At 46.8% G+C, this 19,415-nt stretch overlaps 1 protein-coding gene across 1 annotated transcript; it reads left to right on the top strand.

Moving 5' to 3' along the window:
* Nucleotides 1–11,303: 11,303 nt before the first annotated feature.
* Nucleotides 11,304–19,139, top strand: LGALS2 (galectin 2). Its single transcript, XM_036759792.1, has 4 exons — nt 11,304–11,427; nt 14,618–14,700; nt 17,537–17,696; nt 18,907–19,139. Exons 1-4 carry the CDS (start codon nt 11,419–11,421, stop codon nt 19,051–19,053), a joined length of 399 nt encoding a protein of 132 aa, XP_036615687.1. The 5' UTR covers nt 11,304–11,418; the 3' UTR covers nt 19,054–19,139.
* The last annotated feature ends 276 nt before the right edge of the window (nt 19,140–19,415 follow it).

Here is a 19,415-nt window from a genome sequence, read left to right as displayed (position 1 = left end):
GTTCAACACTCAAATTCTGCAATTCTTTAATTTATTCACTTTTTTTCCTGTGCGGATAAGAGAATCCATCTGATCTCTGATTTAGGCTGGAAGGGACAGGGAGGTGATCTAGTCCAATCGCTTTATTTACATATCAGGAAACCGAGTCAAAGAGGGGAAGGTCCAAGGTCCCACAGGTAGTAACTGGCAGAGTTAGAATGTCAGACTCCAACCGCCACCCCGCTCTCCCTGGTAGCCCCTGCCCATCTCCCAGGTACCGGCTGGTCTTCCAATAGTTAGGACTATTTCTAGCGCTTGTGGATGTCATTTAGGTGACTCTGCTATGCTCAGGGGCTTTCAAAAATGTAAAATGAAACAAATTGGCATTTGGACAAACTTTCCAAGCGTTTTTCACTGCAGAAGTTGATACACTTGTAAAAATGTGTCTGGTATCCGACCTAGGAAACAAGCACCTAGCCCCAGGACCCTAATCTCGCCCGAGTCTGCCCTCAAGGCTGGGAAGCAGACAAAGGACAAACAAGCTCCTTACACTATGGCTTCCGAAGAACCTGAGGGCTGGAGGAGCTGGTGTAGGGAGCCCGGCTCCAGCGAGCAGGAGAGCGGGAGGGGGAGTCAGGGAGTGGGCCCTTTCCTGGTGCTGAATCCTGGTCTCCGGATCCTGGGATTCCAGAACTAGAATTGACCAATAAATGACATCTTTTTGGAGGGTTGTCTTGTGGGGAAAGGGACAAATATTGTTGTGTGACACCGAGAGAAAAATTAACAGTGGGTGGCGTTTGTAAAGAGGAGGTTTTGGCTCAATAGAAGGAAAATAAAGTGTGTGTGTGTGTGTGTGTGTGTGCGTGCGCGCGCGTGTGTACCTCTCTCATCCTAGGAGCTCTCCAAGAGGAATGGGCGGCTTCTTAAGGTAGAGAGTTCCCTGTTACTGCAGGGATCACAGTGTAAGTGGCTTGTGGAATGGTCTGGATGATAACTTGTCGGCAATCACTTAGAGACAACAATTGCTATCTAGGTTGACCCAAATGATTTTGCTTTTAGCGATGTATTCTGGGTCTCAGATTCTGTGACATAATGAATCTCAATTTCCTCTTCCTGGCCAATTAAATCCTGCCTTCTGTAATGGAAGGGGACAATTTTCCTCCTCTCTCTTCCCTCCTTCTCTTCCCCCTCCTCCTCCTCTCTTGGCTCTCTTCCTCCCTCCTCCTCCCTCCTTCCATCCTTCCTCCTCCCTCCTCTTCCTCATTCCTTCTCCTCTTCCTCCCTTCTCCTTTCTCTCTGACTCTGCAAGGCTAAAGTTGGGAGAGTCAAAGGGCAAGTGGGTAGAGGGGGGTAGCCAGTAGGAGCCTCCTGTCTTCCTCCCAATCTCCCTGTTGGGCCTGCCCCCATCCCTCAAAGTCTCAGTGCCACCTCAGCCTGGGAGAGGCAGGGGAAGATGGGCCAATATACTCAGAGCCCACAGGAGAGTTGGCTGGGAGAGAGGGAGGAGGGCGAGATAAAGTACCGGAGAGTCCTTGGCCTTTGGCCAGCGCATCTCAGCTGCCTGGACCTTTTCTCTCTGAAATACCATCTCCCAGAAGAGCTTTCTGAGAAGCCTCCTGGATAAAGAAGAATTGTTCCCCTTCATCACCACCCTATGTCCCCCTTGCCCTGGGGACTAGGGCATTTGGAGCTTCCATTCCCACTTTCAAGGCCTCCCCTCCAGGAAACAGGAGCTTTGGTTCTTCAGAAGTAGGGTCTTTAGCTTTGCCAGCTCTGTGACCTTGGGCAGATCTCTGCCTCTCTCTCAGACTCACTTTCTTCCCCTGTATGATGATGGGGTAGAATTCTAATTCTTTGTGTTTTGTTCCTTCTAAAAACACAATTGTGAGAAAGGATCCTTAGGTGTCACCAGACTGCCCAGGGGGTCCGGAGCACAACAGTGAGACCCGATGGCTAAGGCGATCTCATTGTAACCCTGGCATCCTGCTGAGGCAATGACCCATCAAGGTGTCTTTTGGGCATCTGCATTACGAATAAGGGAAGGAAGAGCCCCTGGCTCTTTCTCTCGAGGGGCCTGGAGTCCCTTAGAGAGGCCAGGCCTGGACTTGGGCAGACCTGGCCTCAACTACTTACTGGTAAGTGACCCTCTCTGTGCCTTTGTTTCCCCATCTGAAGAATGAAGGGGGTGGACCCACGGGTCTGGAAGAGCTCGGGCAGCTCCAAATCCATGATCCTATGACCTAGCTATGTGATTTTAACACCCATATCATTCCAAGGATGTTTTCTGTTCAGTTCACCAAGCAGGGTGAATTTAGCACCCTGTCAAGCATCTACTTTAGGCCGGATGTTACCGACGCAGAAATAAAAATGAAATTCTCCCAGTCCTAAAGAGCTTCCATTCTACTGGAAGAAGGGAGGGAGGGAAGAAACAACACACAAGCAGATCAACCTGAACAGAGGAATTTTGAGGGGCTGAGCCAGGGAGGTGGGAATTCGAGGAGTTGGAGGTAAGAAAGGAGGGTTTTCCAGGCCTGGGAGAGACTGGAAGTGGAATGTGCTATGTGTGGTGGGGTGGGGTATACAGTAAGTATGTCAGTATAACTGGGATGTACAATATGTGAAAAGGGAGAGATGGGAAATAAGTCTTGGAAAAACAGGTTGGAGCCGGATTATGAAAGGCTTCAAATGTTAAATGCCAGAGGCCATAGGGAACCATTCAAGCTTCTTGAGCTGGGGCATGACCTAGCTAGGTTTGCGCTTCAGGCAATTGCTCTGGCAGCTAAAAGAAGAATCCAGCTGGAGCCGGGAGAGATTTGAGGCAGGAAGACGAGGTTCTGTCAGTAGCCCAGGGGAGGGGGATTGAAGGCTGAAGCAGGGGGTGGCTATGTGACTAGGAGAAGGGGTTGGATGCAAAAGGTAAAATCATCAGAATGAAGTTAAGGCTCATCCCAAGGGCAGTGGAGAGGCTCTCTGGGGGTGGGGACTGGGTACAGCCTGTGACCAAGGAGGCATTGTAAGTGGTGTGAAGAGTGTCCTCAGAAAAATGTAGGATGGGAAGAGAAAATGGTTATTTTGTTATTATTAGTTATTTTGTAAGAGGAAGGGACCCCTGGTGGAGAGCCACATTGTACTGCCAGGGGAGGCTCCCAGAATTTTGGGTGGACCTTCTGCAGCAAATTCATGGGAGGATCTGGAAGAGAGTTGTGGGCATGGATGGGCTTCGATCTCCCTGGGTGGGGGGAGTGCCCACATCCTTCAGAGCATTAGAGTCTCCCAGCACCCAGCACAGAGCCCTCCATATCAACGCCTCCACCAAGGGAGGCTTGGTATAGAAACTTAGATATCAGGGGGCTTGGGTTCAAGTCTCAGCTCTGGTATTTGCTGTGTGACCTTGGCCAATTAATTCCCCTCTCTAGGGCTTCCTCCTCAAGTGAAAGCATTGACCTAGAAGACCTCTAAGGTTTCTTCTGGTTTTTAATCCTATAAGGGGCCAGAATCCACCTGGGGGAGTTTGTTGGGCATCACCCTCCTTTCCAGTCTCCAGGTGCCTGGTAGCAGAGAAAGGAGCCTTTCCTCTTCTTTTCTCTGGTGATCATTGGTTAACTTTGGAACCGCTGCACCTATTTTATCATCTGGGAGGTAGATTCTCAGTGTTCTTGCCCCACCCCAAAGGACACGCCCCCTCCCAATCACCCCTGTCTTTAATCTCACCTTCTTCCGGATGCCTTTGGAGATTTGGAGGTTGAGGGAGGGGAGAAGGGATGAGGGCTGAAATAGGGTGGAACTATGTGACTAGTGACAAGGGCTTGAATGTAAAAGGTAAAATTGACAAGATTGGGTAACTATAAAACTGCTGCCATCAGACCGAAGTTAAGGCTCATCCCAAAGGCAGTGGAGAGGCCCTTGCGTCCCTCTATCATCTGTCCCTAGGCCCAGTTTTCTGTAGCCTTCACTGTCAGTGACCTCTGCTTCTGGCTTATTTCCTGTCAGATTGTTGAATGTCAGGGTCTTATCTCCCTAAAAGCATGCCCTGTGCTTCTCTGTTATCTCCCCCCGTGGTGCCTAGCACAGTGTCAGGGTTACAGTGCCCCCTCAGTCAATAGTAAGAACAGACCGTACTCAGCAAAGGCCTTCACATAATGGAGTCATTGAGATTGTGTGGGACGTGCTCCCAGATCCAGGTATATTGGTATATCCAGGTATATATATATATGATGGGCATTGTTTAGGGCATGTCTCTCTCTCCTGTCCGTCTGTCTGTGTCTTTCTTTCTCCCTGTATTTTCCTCCCTCCCTTGCTTCTCTCTCTGTGTCTTTGTGTGCATGTCTTTCCCCTTCTCTCTGTCCATCTCTCTCTGTCTCTTTGTCTTCCTCTCCCCCACCGCATCTCTGTCTCTCTCCATTTCTCTATCTCTTGTCTCTCTGTCTCTTTCCCTATCTCTCTCTCTTTCTATCTCTCTGTCTCTATATCTTTGTCTCTGTCTCTCTGCCTCTCTCCCCATCTCTGTCTCTGTCTCCCTCTGTCCCCGCCCACTCCCCTGTGTGTGCATGTGCATATTTCCTTTTAAAGACTCCCTCCTGTCATCTCTCTGAGTCTCAGTTTTTTCCTCTGTCAAATGCTGGCATTGGGCTAGATGACATCTTCTGAGACCTGAGTTCAAATCCAGCCCCAGACACTTCCTAGCTGTGTGACCCTGGGCAAGTCACTTATCCTCTGCCTCAGTTTCCTTAACTGTTAAATGGGGATAATAATAGTGCCTCCCTCCCAGGATTATTTGGGGATCAAATGAGATAATAATTGTAAAGCGCCCAGCATGATGCTTGGTACATAGCAAGCCCTATATAAATGTGCACTTGTGTTATTATTAGGAGCCCGTGACATCTCGTTTTCGAGCTCTAGCTTCAGCCTAGCCAGAGTTATACCGTGTGGCCTCTATTCAGGGCCACCCTACATTTAGAACATGATGGTAAGTCTCCTTTCATCCTAACAATAGTCTGCGCAGAATCAGGCTCATTTTCAGACGAGGCCCAGAAAAGTCATTTTTCTAGGCCACAGAGTTAATAAGCAGCGTAAGGCAAAGGCCCAGTTCTCCCGCCACTGAACCCAAGGTGTTTCCAGGGTGCCATGTTATTTCCCATCCTTGTTGACTGCCAAGGATGCCCAGTCTGTCCAGGAGAGGTGGGGAGCTACTAGACCAGAATGTTGTATACATCATCAGGCAAGGTATATTTTTCTGTTATTTTCTGTTACAAGGGAGGGTTCAGTCTGGAGAGGAGTGGGAGGGTGGCTATTTCTAGAAATAGTTGTAAAGATGAAAAGAATTAATCATGTGGAAATGCAGTGTGGAAAGGGCATTGGATTGGGTGTGAGAGTAAATCAGAACCAAATCTAGAAGCATTTATTAAGTACCCACTGTATGTGTCAGGGACTGGGGTACAAAGAAAGGCAAAAAACAGTCCCTGCCCTCAAGGAGCTCACAGTCCAGGGGGGAGACAATATGCAAATAGTTCTGTATGAACAAGATATACGTAAGATAGACTGGGGGTGACCTCTGAGGGAAGGCACTAAGATTGAGGAAGATGGGGAGAGGCTTCTTGGAGAAGGTGGGACGTTAGCTGTGACCTGAAGGAAGAAGCTGGAGGACTCAATTGCTTATTACCTGTGTGACCTTCGGCAAGTCACTTCTCATCTTGGGCCTCAGTTTCCTTATTTGTAAAATGAGAAATATTGGACTAAATGGTTTCTGAGGCCCTCTTCAGCTCCACATGTAGGATCCTGTGAAGTTATTAAAAAGGAAAAAATCTGCCCCAGGGCTGATGAGCCTGGTGGGCTCTGTATTGTGTAGAGGGTTTGTGTAGAGGGCATTGGGCAAGGATGCTGGCCTTGCAGTCAGAAGACCTCGTTTTTCAAGTCCTGGTTCTAACCCTATTTCTGCAAACCACCTGACCTCTCCTGTGCTCCTCCTAGCCCTCATCTTTCAAATAGGGATGGTAGTAACACTTGGAGGTGGCACCATAGTGGATAGAGCACCAGGCCTGGAGTCAGGAAGACTCATCTTCCTGAGTTCAAATCTAGCCTCAAACATTTCCTAGCTGTGTGACCCTGGGGAAGTCACTTAACCCCATTTGCCTCAGTTTTCTCATCTGTAAAATGAATTGGAGAAGGAAATGGCAAATCACTAGTATCTCTGCCAAGAAAATCCCAAATGGGGTCATGAAGAATTGGACATGACTGAAAAAACAACTAAACTGAACAGAACTGAATAACACTTAGACTTCCTACCTCACTGAGTAGTAGTTAGAAAAGCTCTTTGTAATCCTAAAAGTACCTCGTACATGATGGTTAGCATGAGGAGTACAGGTCTGGATCTGGAAGGAGCCTTAGGGATGATCAAGTCCAGACCTCCGATTTTTAAGCACATCTAGAAGGTGACTTTTCCAAGGTCATACAGCTAACAAGTAGCAGAGGTAAGCTTCAAACCTGAGTCCTCTGGCTTCCAGTTCAGGGTTCTCTCCTCCACACCATACTGCCTTACTGTCCATGGGAATGGGGTGGTGGTAGTCAAGTCAAGACACATATTAAGCGCCTACTGTATACATGGTAGGCACCATAATGCTGAGGATACAAAGAGAGGTGAAAACTGTCCTTGTTTTTGCGGAGCTCACAGTCTCATGCAGGAGAAAACATGAAAGCAATCTTGTAGAAACAAACTATAGCAGGATCAAGGAGATAATAAATGGGGGGAGGCATGAGCATTGCTTGGGAATGGGAAAGGATTCTTGCAGAAGGTAGAAGCAAGGGGGGCAGACAAGAGGAGGAGAAATGGGGGATATGGAGTCTGGAGATGGGAGTGTATTGTTTGAAGAACACCTGGGAAGCAAGAATCCCTGGACCCCAAGAGTGTGTGTGGAGGGGAGTAAAGTATAAGAAGGTAGGAAGGTAGGAGGGGGCTTTAAAAGCCAAATCAATTTGATTCTGAAGCTTCTGGGTTACAGTCATGGAAAGACCAGTGCCTCCTTTTTTTTGTGGGGGGTGGCAGAGAGGTTTAGGAGAAGGGTACTGTGATCCAGCCTGGCCTGGGAGGCCATTCTAACTCAAAGGAAGTCTGATGAGCAGGAGTGAGATTACCACCATCCTCTGCATCCCCATACCCGTGGTACAGTATACTGCAGTAGAAAGAATGCTGGGTTTTAGACACAGAGAATGTGGATTCAAATCTTGGCTCTTCTACTTACGATATGATCCTGGTCAAGTCATTTAATCTTTTTGAACCTCAGTTTCCTCATTTGCAAATCAAGGGGCTTGGGTTTGATCACCTCCAGGTTCCATCCAGACCTAAAGGTAAAAGTCCATGATCTTAGATCTCTTCCTGTAACATTTCTCCCATGTTCTGGTGCTCAGTGTAACCTAGCTTTCCCCTGAAGATTCCATTTCTCTCAACTGTTAGTCTTCTACTTTAAGGATATCTACTCTGTATGTATCTTGTATGTACCACTTATTATGTATGTACCTCCATTAGACTGTAAGCTTCTTGAGGGCAGGGACAGCATTTTTGCCTTTCTTTGTATCCCTAGCACAAAGAATAGTACCTAGGATATAGTAAATTCTTAATAAATGCTTGTTGATTGTTGACATCTCTTGGCTCCTGCTTTAAGGCACATCCCCAATACAGGATGAGAAGTTGGCATTTTCTTCACTCCACATGACCACTCTGAGACCCTCCCACTGGCACCGTCTTTCAGGAATCCCCTCCCCTGTGGTGCCATGTAGAGAAAACTATCCTTGAAACCAGGAAGAACAACTGCGGACTAGCCCCTTCAGTTCTTGGTGCCCTAGGCAGAATAAATGCCAACCTGCACTGCTAAAGAGACTTCTCACTCCTGGGTAAAGAAGCAGGCTCAGTCTGTATCCCTTCTGTCCCCAACCTTGTAGCTATAAACCTCCAGGTTACTCTGCCTTCTTTACTAAGTACCTGGCATGGTCTTCTACCTCAAACCCTGCCTCATTTTAACACCCTGGTCACCCAGTTCCTCAAACTTTCCAACTCCTCTGAGCCCCTGTCTCCAGTCTATCTCAGCAACACACAAGATTGTTCATCCTTTAGACTCTTCCTGTAGCCCAACAGAATTGGCCCCAGATGGGGCAGAGCCAAGATGGCGGAGAGAAGCCGTGAAGTTGCCTGAGCTCTCCCCAGTTTCCCTTAGAAACAATGTTAAATCAATCCTCTAAAAGAATTATGGAGCAACAGAATCCACAAAAAGATGGAGTGAAACTAAAATTGACTAAAGAAAATAACTCCTTAAAAAATAAGAGTTGGCCAAATGGAAAAAAATCCACTGAAGAAAACTCCCTTAAAAGTAGAATTGGCCAAATGGAAAAGGAGGTACAAAAGCTAATGGAAGAAAATAATTCCTTAAAAAATTAGAATTGGGCAAGTAGAAGCTAATGATGTCTATGAGACATCAAGAATCAGTCAAACAAAATCAAAAGAATGAAAAAATAAAAGAAAACGTAAAATACCTCATGACCTGGAAAAAAGATCCAGGAGAGGTAATTTAAAAATTATTGGACTAAGTCATGAAAACAAAAAAAGCCTGGACAGCATCTTTCAAGAACTTATCAAGGAAAACTGCCTTGATATCCTGGAACCAGAGGGGGAATAGTCACTGAAGAAATCCACTGGTAACCTCCTGAAAGAGATCCCAAAATGAAAATGCCCAGGAATATTGTAGCCAAATTCTAGAACCATCAGATGAAGGAGAAATACTGCAAGCAGCCAGAAAGAAACAATTCAATTATCAAGGAGCCACAGTCAGGATTATGCAGGACCTTCTGGCTTCTACGTTAAAGGTTTGGAGGGCTTGGAATATGATATTTTGGAAGGCAGAGCTTGGATTACGACCAAGGATCAACTACACAGCAAAATTGAGCATAATTTCAATAAGGGAGAGGAGATGGACATTCAATGAAATAGGGCACTTCCTGTTTTAACAATCCGGCTAGCAGCTCCTGTGGGTGCGTAAGATCCCCCCACAGCCAACACCCAGGAGGCTGCCGGCACCCAGGAGGCTGCTGGGAAAGCACAGGTTCTTTTTATCTGCTTAAACAAGGAAAGCACGGTGAAGGGGTTGACTAGCTTACTTTAATCCAGCATTCAGTTAGCATACAGACAACATTCATTTAGTTCAGGGGAAAATGCCAGCATTCAGTTAGTTCAGGGGAGCATATAGACAAGCATCAAGAGACAGACGAAATACAGTTTCATTCACTTACTTCAGGGGAAAATACAGCACCCTGAGGTTCAGAACATTCATTTAGTTCGGGGGAAAAGAACCAGCATCCCGAACCTCAAAACCAAAATACAAACAAATTACAAATATCAACAGACAGACCCAATACAATTCATAGTTACCAACATCTGGGCTCAGCCCGAGGGCAAGGACTGGCCCAGAGTCACGCTCGCCACTGCTCTCGAGCCAACTGGAAAAGGAAAGAGGGCTCTTCAAGCTGTCCTCTCCCCTCTTATAGAGTTTTTGACATCATCAAGCGCCGCCTCCCCCTAGCGTAGACTAGGTAAACACCCAATAGGGCATGGCTCTGGAGTTAACACCTCCCCTCAGCCAGCCCCATGACTCATCACACAGGGAGTTCTCTGCTTCCTGGCATGGTCTCTGGGCTTCCTGTCCTGGAAGAGGAGCAGCAGACCCAGCAAGGCCCAATGAGGTAAACTGAGCCACCCAAAGAAAACAAAGGCCATTCTGGTTACACTTCCAAACCTTCCTGGTGAAAAGATCAGGGCTGAACAGAAAATTTGATCTTCAAATACAAGACTCAAGAGAAGCATGAAAAGGTAAACAGGAAAGGAAAAAAATGGTATTCAATAAGGTTAAACTGTTTACATCCCTACATGGGAAGATGATACTTGTAACTCTTAAATACTGTATCTCTAGTAGGGCAGTTAGAAGGAGTATACTTAGACAAAGTGTGTGGGTATAAACTTACTTTGATGTGATGATAAAAAAAATTAAGGGGTGAAGAAAAGGATTGTACTGGGAGAATAGGAAAGGGAGAGGCAGAATGGGGTAAATTATATCACATGAAGAGGCATGAAAGGCCTATTATGGTAGAGGGAAAGAAGTGGGCAGTGAGCATAGTTTGAACCTCACTCTCATCAGATTTGGCTCAAAGAGGGAATAACATACACATCCAGTTGGGTAGAAAAGTCTATCTTATCCTATAGGGAAGTAGGAATAGAAAGGGGAAGAAAAGGGATGGGGGCTGATAGAAGGGAGGGCAGAGGTGGTTAGAAGCAAGACACTGGTGAGGAGGGACAGGATGAGGAGAGCCAGAAGAGTATAAAAAGGGGGAAAAAAGGATGGAGGAAAATAAACAGTGAGTAATAGTAACTGTGAATGTGAATGTGATGAACTCTCCCATAAAATGAAAGTGAATAGCAGAGTGGATTAAAAACCAGAATCCTACAATATGCTGTTCACAAGAAACATATTTAAAGCAGAGAGACACATACAGTAAAGGTAAAAGGCTCGAGTAGAGTATATTATGCTTCAGTTGAAGCAAAAAGAGCAGGGGTAGCAATCCTGACCTCAGACAAAGCAAAAGCAAAAATAGATCTAATTAAAAGAGACAAGGAAGGAAACTACATCTTGCCAAAAGCTACCATAGACAATGAAGTAATATCACTACTAAACATATGTACCAAGTGGTAGAGCATCCAAATTCTTAGAGAAGTTAAGAAATAGACAGCAAAACTATACTAGTGGGGGACCTCAACCTTCCTCTCTCAAAATTAGATAAATCTACTACAAAATAAATAAGAAAGAAGTGAAGGAGGTGATTAGAATTTTAGAAAAGTTAGATATGCTAGACTTCTGGAGAAAATTGTATGAGGACAGAAAGGAATATACCCTTTTCACAGTGGTATATGGAACCTACACAAAAATTGACCATGTATTAGGGCATAAAAACCTCATAAAAGCAGGAACACAGAAATATTAAATGCATCATTTTCAGATCATGATGTAATAAAAATTACAAGGCCATAGAAAGATAGATTAAAAATTAATTGGAAACTAAATAATCAAATCTTACAGAATTGGCCCCACATGCCCAAAGTTTTAGTTCTAGGGCTGACAGGCAGATGGGGGGCAGAAGGTTCCTGGCCCAGGGTCATGGGAGAAGAAAGAGGCATAGATAATATGTTTGTTCTTCAGGAAAGGAAGGTGAGAAGTAGAGATACTCTAGTAGAGCTCAGACTCTTTGGGCAAAGTCCCCAGGCTTGAACTTTCCCAGAGTTAATATGTAACCTTCTACATGGACATCTAGAAAATATAAGCTCCTTGCTACTTCTGGGGCTCAGAGCAGATCTCCCCAAGTTACTGCGAACAGCATCCGCTCATCACTACTTCATCTGTAAGAAAGATGTCAGAGGTAACCTTAAAGCTGGGTTGGGGAGGGCTCTCTCCCACTTTTACTCTGCCTCCTTTATTTATCTTCCGTCGGGTCTCCCTATCCTCCTCCTGCCCAGCCAATCCTAGGTGTATGAGATCATGGAAAGGACCCTGGATTAGGCATTGGCACACCTGGGTGCCAGTCTGAGTCCTTCCCCAATGTCACCTGTGTAGTGGACAAGTCACAAAGCTTTTGTGGGCTGCCCACCTGCCTAACCTATCTCTAAGAAAGGGTTGTGAGGGTCCAGTGGGAGAAGGGGTGAGAAAGTGGCCCTCATCCTAGAAGATCATTGATTGAAAGTTGGAAGGGTTCATTGAGTCCAACCCCCTCCTCCCTATTTTACAGATAAAGCCCAGAGAGAGGAAAGCAATTTACCCAAGGGATTAACTGGCAATTAGGATTCTACAAGCTCGGGTCCTGACTCTGGCTGCAGGATCTTTTCCATTAGGCCCTTCTGCTTTATGTCTTTGCAGAAAATGCTGACCCCTTCATTCCTGGAATGCACTCCTTCTTCATCCTTGCTTCTTACAAGGTCCAACTTCTTTCAAAGCTCAGTTTAAAGACTGCCTTCTACATGAGGCCTTTTCTGATTCCCCAACTGCTAATGTCTCCTCTCAGTAATTGTTGTTCAGTCGTTTTCAGTCACGTCTGACTCTTCATGACACCATTTGGGGTTTTCTTGGCAAAAATGCTGGAAGGAAGTTGCCCTTTCCTTCTCCAGTTCAGTTTACAGATGAGGAAACTGAGGCAAACAGGGTGAAGTGACTTGCCCAGGGTCATGCAGCTAGTAAATGTCAGTAATTATCTTGCAGCTACTTTGTATAAATTTTGTACATAACTGTATGTGTACATGTTGTTTTCTCTGATAGAATATAAGCTCCTTGAGGGCAGGGACTATTAAATTTTTATTTTGGAGGGAGGAAGGCAAGGCAATTGGAGTTAAGTGACTTGCCCAAGGTCACACAGCTAGTAAGTGTCAAGTGTCTGAGGCCGGATTTGAACTCAGGTCCTCCTGACTCCAGGGCTGGTGCTCTACTCACTGGGCCACCTAGTTGCCCCTAAATTTTTATTTTGTATCCCCAATGCCTAGCATATATATGGCTTTGCATATGCCAAGTATTAAATTATCACTGATTAGTTGTTTCCATCCTTACCAATTTATCTGCTTTTGGCTCCCCAAATTGTCATTAGATAAGTCCTTTGAAATCCTACTTGGGGAGTCTACTTCCATTATAGGCACAATTCTGTATACTCTGGTCCCTGGGTGAGTGTCTGTGTGTGTGCGCGTGTGTGTACACATGTGTGTGTGCACACATGTGTGTGCGTGTATGTGTGTGAGTGTGTGTGTGTGCGCCCATGCATGTGTGCATGCAGAGGGGCCTCACAAGATCACGGATGTAGAGGCAGAAAGGTCATTCGAAGTCACCTAGGCCAACCCTCTCTCATTTACAAATGGGAAAACTGAGGCAGAAGAATTTGACTAGCCTGAAGTAGGTGGTAGAAGAGGGGGGCTTCATACCCAAAGCCTCAGACTTCAAATCTGTTGCTGTTTTGACTGTCCTGTGCCAGGCTGTTCAGAAGAGAATGAACGGTCCATGCCAAGGCTGGGATGTCTGTGCACCTTCAGTGTCGGGTGAAGAGTCAGTCATTTTTATGATTTGCTTTAATGGAAACAGAAAAAACCTCCTCCTGTCATCTGATCTTACCTCTCTCTTGTCACAATGTCTGAAATCCCACCATTAGTGATTAATTTCTTTGTCCTCTCTAGAGATTGCCCTCCCTAGCCTTCTCATTTAAAATATGAAGGCCCCCAGGAGGAGAAAGCATGGGGGAGTGCCCAGCACCTTAGAGAGATTGGCTTGATAAAGCAATCAATCCTAACAAGAACTGTTTACTTTTCTGTGCAACTTTAATCAGTTCAACATTGTGTTTATTGTGCCAGGCACCTTGGGGTTCACAGTAGCTATGTACAGGGTGTGGGACCTGGGGTGAGTCACTTCGTTTCTCTGAACCTCACTTTTATCATCTCTAAAGTGAGAGGATTAGACTAGAAGGTTCTCTAACTACCGTCCCAGCTTGATTCAAATCAACAAGCATTTATTAAGCACCCACTAAGTACCAGGTACTGGTGCATAGGATAGGGGTATATGGGGTGTTCAGGCAGGACCAGCGCCTCCAACGTGAGGGCTGCTCACCCCGCTTTGGTGTCCACCTTCACCCAACTCTCTCCTGTGTCTCCAAGAAGCTGTAACATTTAAGGCCACACTCTAGTAAACCATGTTGGCAGAAAGGCTAAACCAGGTTGAGGGTAACAGACAGGCCTCAAACCCATCAGCGAGTCAGGGGGATATCTACCCTAAGCATGTAAAGACTTCTGCTGGCTGAATGGGCAGATGAGAACAATTTGTTCCAGTGGGACACGAAGGTGGCTGAAGCAGGCTCTGTGGAGTGCTTCGAAGATGCCAAGGTCATCCAGTGGACCCTGGGCCATCGACAGTCATCTTGGCTTTTGTCCTGCCACTGGACTTTGATGACAGAGAAGAGAGAGCGCGGCTGGAGACTTTGCACAGCTCTGCCTCACTTAAATCTAACTCATGACAAGTCAAGACATCACCCATGACATCACTGAACCTCTTTGAAAGTGAATGGCATCACTTAACTCCATTTGCCCTGCCTTCCCCTCTCTGCCCTCAAGGAGCTCACAGTCTAAGGGGGGAAACAAGTTGACAACCCCGGACAAACAAGATGTAGACAGGAAAAATCACAAGTGACCAACAGAGAGAAGGCAGTGGCAGTACGGGGGGATGGGAAGAGGCTTCTTTACGGATGCTGAGCAGCTAGTATGAGTGTTCTATCCGTTCTATAGGTGAGGAAAACCAAGATTCAGAGGGTTAAGGGCTGGTTACCCAGCTAGAAAATGTCTGAATGGGGAGATCCATTCTCTCACTCCTGGGTGAGAGCTCGCAGGGCCTTTGGGGATAAACGTGGAAAAGAGGGCGAAGAGAACAGAGCAGGAGAGGACTGAAAACAAGCCTGGTACAAGATTGGCCCCCCAGTGCCTTCCTTTGAGCCCTCTGAGGTTGGGGGACCAGGAAGTAGTGACAGGTGGGGACATGATGTGGGGAAGTAAGGATGTGAGATCACGGCAAACCTCTCCTCTTTTGGGCAGAACAAAATGGAGATTCACCACATGGACCTGAAGACAGGGATGACGCTGAAGCTGAAGGGGAAAATTGATGATGACGCGAGTGGGTAAATCTGGGCGTTGGGGGGGTGGGATAGGGAGCTGGGGATTATCTGGGAATTCTCCGAGGGCACACCTGAACCCCTGCCAAGGAAGGTCCTCAGTTTGGATGGGTAACAGAATCATGGCGTGTCCCAGAACGTTAGACTCATGCTAGAATTTTAAGTGACAGAATAGAATGTTTGACTTAGAATACCACATAGCAGAGAAGGATAAAGTCTCAGAACAGAGGGTTGTTTTCTGTTTTCTCAGCAAAGGAGGTGAAAATGATAACAATGACTAACAGGATGTTTATACCCAAGATAAGTCAGGAAGTGCCCAACTGCCCTTGGTGAATTCTAGTCACCTGGCCCAGGTGAATTTCCTCTTTGAAAAAAAACTGGAAGATGGGATTATGGGGTCGCTGTCAGAGATGTTGGAAAGGTCATGGGAAACAGGAAAGGGACTGGGAGATCAGAGAAGGACAAAGCTTGCCCTGATTTTCTAAAAAGGGAAGAGAACAGAGTTTGCAAACCCTAGGCCAGTTGAGCCTGACCTGGATACCTGGGAAAATCCTAGAAAGGATCATTAAAGAGATGGTTGGCAAATATTTAGAAAGGGAAGTGGTGATTACAAGGAGCCAGAAGGATTAGGGTTAGGAGTTGGGTTAGGGTTTACTGGGAATAGGTCACGCCACACTAAGCTCATTGCCTTTTAAAAAATCTGTTTTTTGCTAAACTGGTAGAGTGCTGTGACTATCGCCTGCTGCTGTTGTTTGGGCATTTGCGTGCCGTCTTCATATGGGATTTTCTTGGCAAAGTTACTGGAGCAGTTTGCCATGCTCTGCCTCATCAGATCTCCTCAGGAGGAGCCTGTCAGTTCTGGACACCATAGTTTAAGAAGGGCATTGATCATGTTTAATATGATTGTACATGGGTAGCCTATATCAGGTGACATGTGCAGAGGGGAGGGGGTGGGGGAGAGTGTGATAGCTGTCTTCAATAATAGCTAGCATTTCGATAGCACTTTAAGGTTTGCAAAGCGTTTTACGAATATTCTCATTTGATCCTCGCTGGTAGGGAAGGACTGTCATTACCTGCCATTTCTACAGATGAGGAAACTGACACAGCAGTTAAGTGACTTGCCCAGGGTCATGCAGCTAACGAGAATCTGAGACTAGATTTGAATTCAGGTCTTTCTGACTCCAGATGGTGAGGATGATGGTGATAACCAACATTTATAGAGTACCTACTATGTGTTAGGCACTACACTAAGCATCCTGTAAACATTCTCTAGTCTGATCCTCACAGCAGCCCTATGAGGGAGGTGCTATTATTATCCCTACTTTACATTGCAGGAAACTGAGACAGATAAAAGTTAAAACAGATAAAAGACTTAGGGAGTCACCAGAGGCACTAAGGGAAGTGATTTACCCAAGGTCACATAGCCAGTAAGTGTCCGCAAAGGCAGGACTTGAACTCAGATCTTGGAGGCCAGCTCCAAGACAGATAAAAGACTTGTCCAGGGTCATACATCTTTGAGGTTAAATTTGAACTCAGGTGAGCACCACTGAGCTGCCTCTTCAAGTATCTGAAGGAAGGATTACACTTGAAACACATTTAGGTTCAATTATAGAAGAGATTCATAAAAATGGAAAAGTTAAGATCTGGTAATGCATTGATACGGGGGGTGAATGCCAATGACACGTCAAGGATTGCACCAAGGTGATAAGCCTGAGGGACTGGTGGCGTTGTGGTGCCATTGGCCATAATAGCAAAGCTGAGGAGAGGATGCATATTTTGTACACACGTGGGCATGATTTTATTGCCTGAGAGAACTTGAGCCCCTTGAGGGCAGACACCGTCTAGCATCAGTCTTGGCGGGGGCACAGTGGCACTGGCCTGGTTGCTTCAGTATCCTCTGGCCCTTGGCTTCTCTGCCCATCACTGTACATCAGCCACACAGGGTGCTCATTGCTTTGTCTCTCCCCAAAGGGGAAAAAAAACCAAACGAACTAATTAATGATATTGAAGTTTCATTTCTAGAGCCCCTGCAGGTAGCAGTGTGTTGTGGTAGGCAGAGCTGGCCTCCAAGGTCTGGGGTTCAAGTCCTACCTTTGCGGATACTTACTGGCTATGTGACCTTGGATAAATCACTTCCCTCAGTGCTTCAGGTGACTCCCTAAGACTACAAGTTGTAGGAGATGTGCCAGCCTGCATTGGTAGAGGGAGTATCTTCACCTGGAGTCTCTTTTCTCAGAGAAATCACAAGTCCATTTAAGGTTTAGGAAATGCTCTTCATGTGCCAGCCCTGGCAGGTAGGGAGGCTCAGAGAGGTTAAGGAACTTGACAAAGGTCACAGAGAGCAAGCAGCTGTGTCTCATCACTGCAGGTCCAATGTTCTGTCCCCCACTATGTCTTCTGTTCTCTGTGCCTCTTGGCACGGGCTGCAGAGGGAGATTCCTATGTTGGTGACACCTGCCCATCAAGATTCACACTCCACTCTGACTTTTCCCCATCCCTACCATCAGCCACAGGAGGAGTTAATATAGTTTGTATAGTCCGTGGACTTTCCGTTTTCAGTTCTTAGTAAAAGGTGAATCTCTCCAGGATTCCCCTCCTTTGCCAAAGACCATTAGTTCTCTTGAGTCAGAGAAAACTTCTGGTCAGTGCCAAGCCTTCCCAGGGTCATTTGGAGTCAGAAGACCCGAGTTCAGATCCTACCTTTGCACAGCTACTTAACCTTTCTGGGCCACAGTTTCCTAATATGTAAAATGAATTGCTGTCACTAGGCCCTTCAGGACAAATTGCTTCTCCAGTCCTATGCTCATGGCCCACTCACTCCCCGTCCCTTCCACCTTGGCAGGTTCGCTATTAATCTGGGCAGTGGTCCTGGAGATCTGGCACTGCATTTCAACCCCCGACTTGAGGAGAATGTTATCGTCTGCAACTCCCAAAATGGTGGCAGCTGGGAGAAGGAGCATCGAGATGATCACATGTGCTTTAGACCAGGGATGGAGATAAAAGTGAGAATGTGGAACAGGGGTGGGGACATGTCACAGGTCTAGGAGGAAAGGCAGGGTTGGCTACTGCTGAGAGCTGTGGGTCTGGGAGCAAGAGAGGCTTGGCTTCCAGTCCCACCTGTGACACTGGCTGGCTGACCTTGGTATTTCACTTTGGAATCAGTTTTCTTCTCTGTAAAATGGGAGGATAATGCCTGTGATGTCTCTGGAACAGGGTGATGGGTGAGTCAAATACATTGGGTGAAACCCTATTTAGCTGCCTTCAAGTGCTAACAAGTCCTGATCCTGATAAGATTGTCAAAGATGAAGGGCAGGTGACTCGGGCTCCAAAGGACAGTGTGGAAGAAGCCCAAGATTTGGTGCTTAGGAGGCTCCAGCACTTCTGGGCAAATGGCTTCATTCTCTCTCAGTAAAATGAGGGAACTGGATTAGATGCATGGGCCTTTTGTTTCCCTGGACAGAATGCAAACTCTTTGAGGGCAGGACATATGCTTGACACAGAATAAGTGCTGGTGGATTAAGGGGAGACTACTTCCTAAACCTAAAGGGCCCTGTAGGATTTCGAGCTATTGGGATCCCAGTCCTTAGACCTGGAAGGACACGCGGACATCATTGCCCACTCCTTATTTTACAGGTGAGAGCACTGAGGCCCAGAGAGGGAAAGGGACCTTCCTGATGTCACACAGCCAGTTAGGGCAGAGCTGAGGTGTATGCCTAGGTCCAGATATCGTGCTCATCCCAGTAGATCCACGCTGCCTCTGTCATTCAGTCACGTCCAACTCTTCGTACCCCATTTGGGGTTTTCTTGGCAAAGATACTACAGTGGTTTGTCAATTTCTTCTCCAGCTCATTTTACAGGTGGGGAAACTGAGGCAAATGGGATGAAATGACTTGTCCAGGGTCACACAACTAGTGAGTGTCTGAGGCTGGATTTGAACTCAGGAAGATGAGTTTTCCTCTGTTATTTAGGAAGAAATAGCTGCTGTCTCATCTCCCAGATGCCACCTCTACCTGCCAGTCCCAACAGGTGCAGTGGCTGATGTGGTGGACAGAAGATTGGTTATGGAGTTGTAGAATGTCTGACTTTACTCTCTGTGTGTTCTTGGACAAATCACTTCACTGGGCCTTAGGCGGCCTCCTTCCAGCTCCAGACTTGGGATCCGCCTCTGGCCTTCTGCTTGACTGGCTTTCTCTCCCTTCTCCCCCTCCACAGCTGACCGTGACCTTTGAGGAAGATGAATTTCAGGTGAAGCTTCCAGACGGTCACCACGTGAAATTCCCCAACCGTGGGAGGTACAGCCACCTCCCCTACTGCTGCGTGAAGGGGGGAATCCGCGTCACCTCCTTCAAGCTGGAGTGAGGGAGGAAGGTAGTGGGCCTGAGCAGCTCCCCTCTTTCTTAACACTAATAAGCCCCAATAAAGGCCTCTCTCCTGTTTCTTTCTCACCCCCAGGCTTTGGTGTTTTGGGGGGCTCTGGCACACTTGCCCCCAACCCTCACCATGGGTGGAGTGATTGGACTTCTCTCTTCTGCCTCTTCTCCATCCCCTGTACCACAACAGCCAGTAATGGGCACCAAGAGGCCTGAGAACAGGGAATGTCAGAGCTTGGGGGGCCCTTAGAACAGGGGATGTCAGAGCTTGGGGGGCCCTTAGAACAGGGGATGTCAGGGCTGGGAGGGCCCTTAGAACAGGGGATGTCAGAGCTGGGGGCGAGCCTTAGG

Source organism: Trichosurus vulpecula, chromosome 5, assembly GCF_011100635.1.
Source record: "Trichosurus vulpecula isolate mTriVul1 chromosome 5, mTriVul1.pri, whole genome shotgun sequence".
NCBI lineage: Eukaryota > Metazoa > Chordata > Mammalia > Diprotodontia > Phalangeridae > Trichosurus > Trichosurus vulpecula.
Note: the sequence above shows the minus strand (reverse complement) of the source record. Positions and strands in the feature narration are given on the sequence as shown.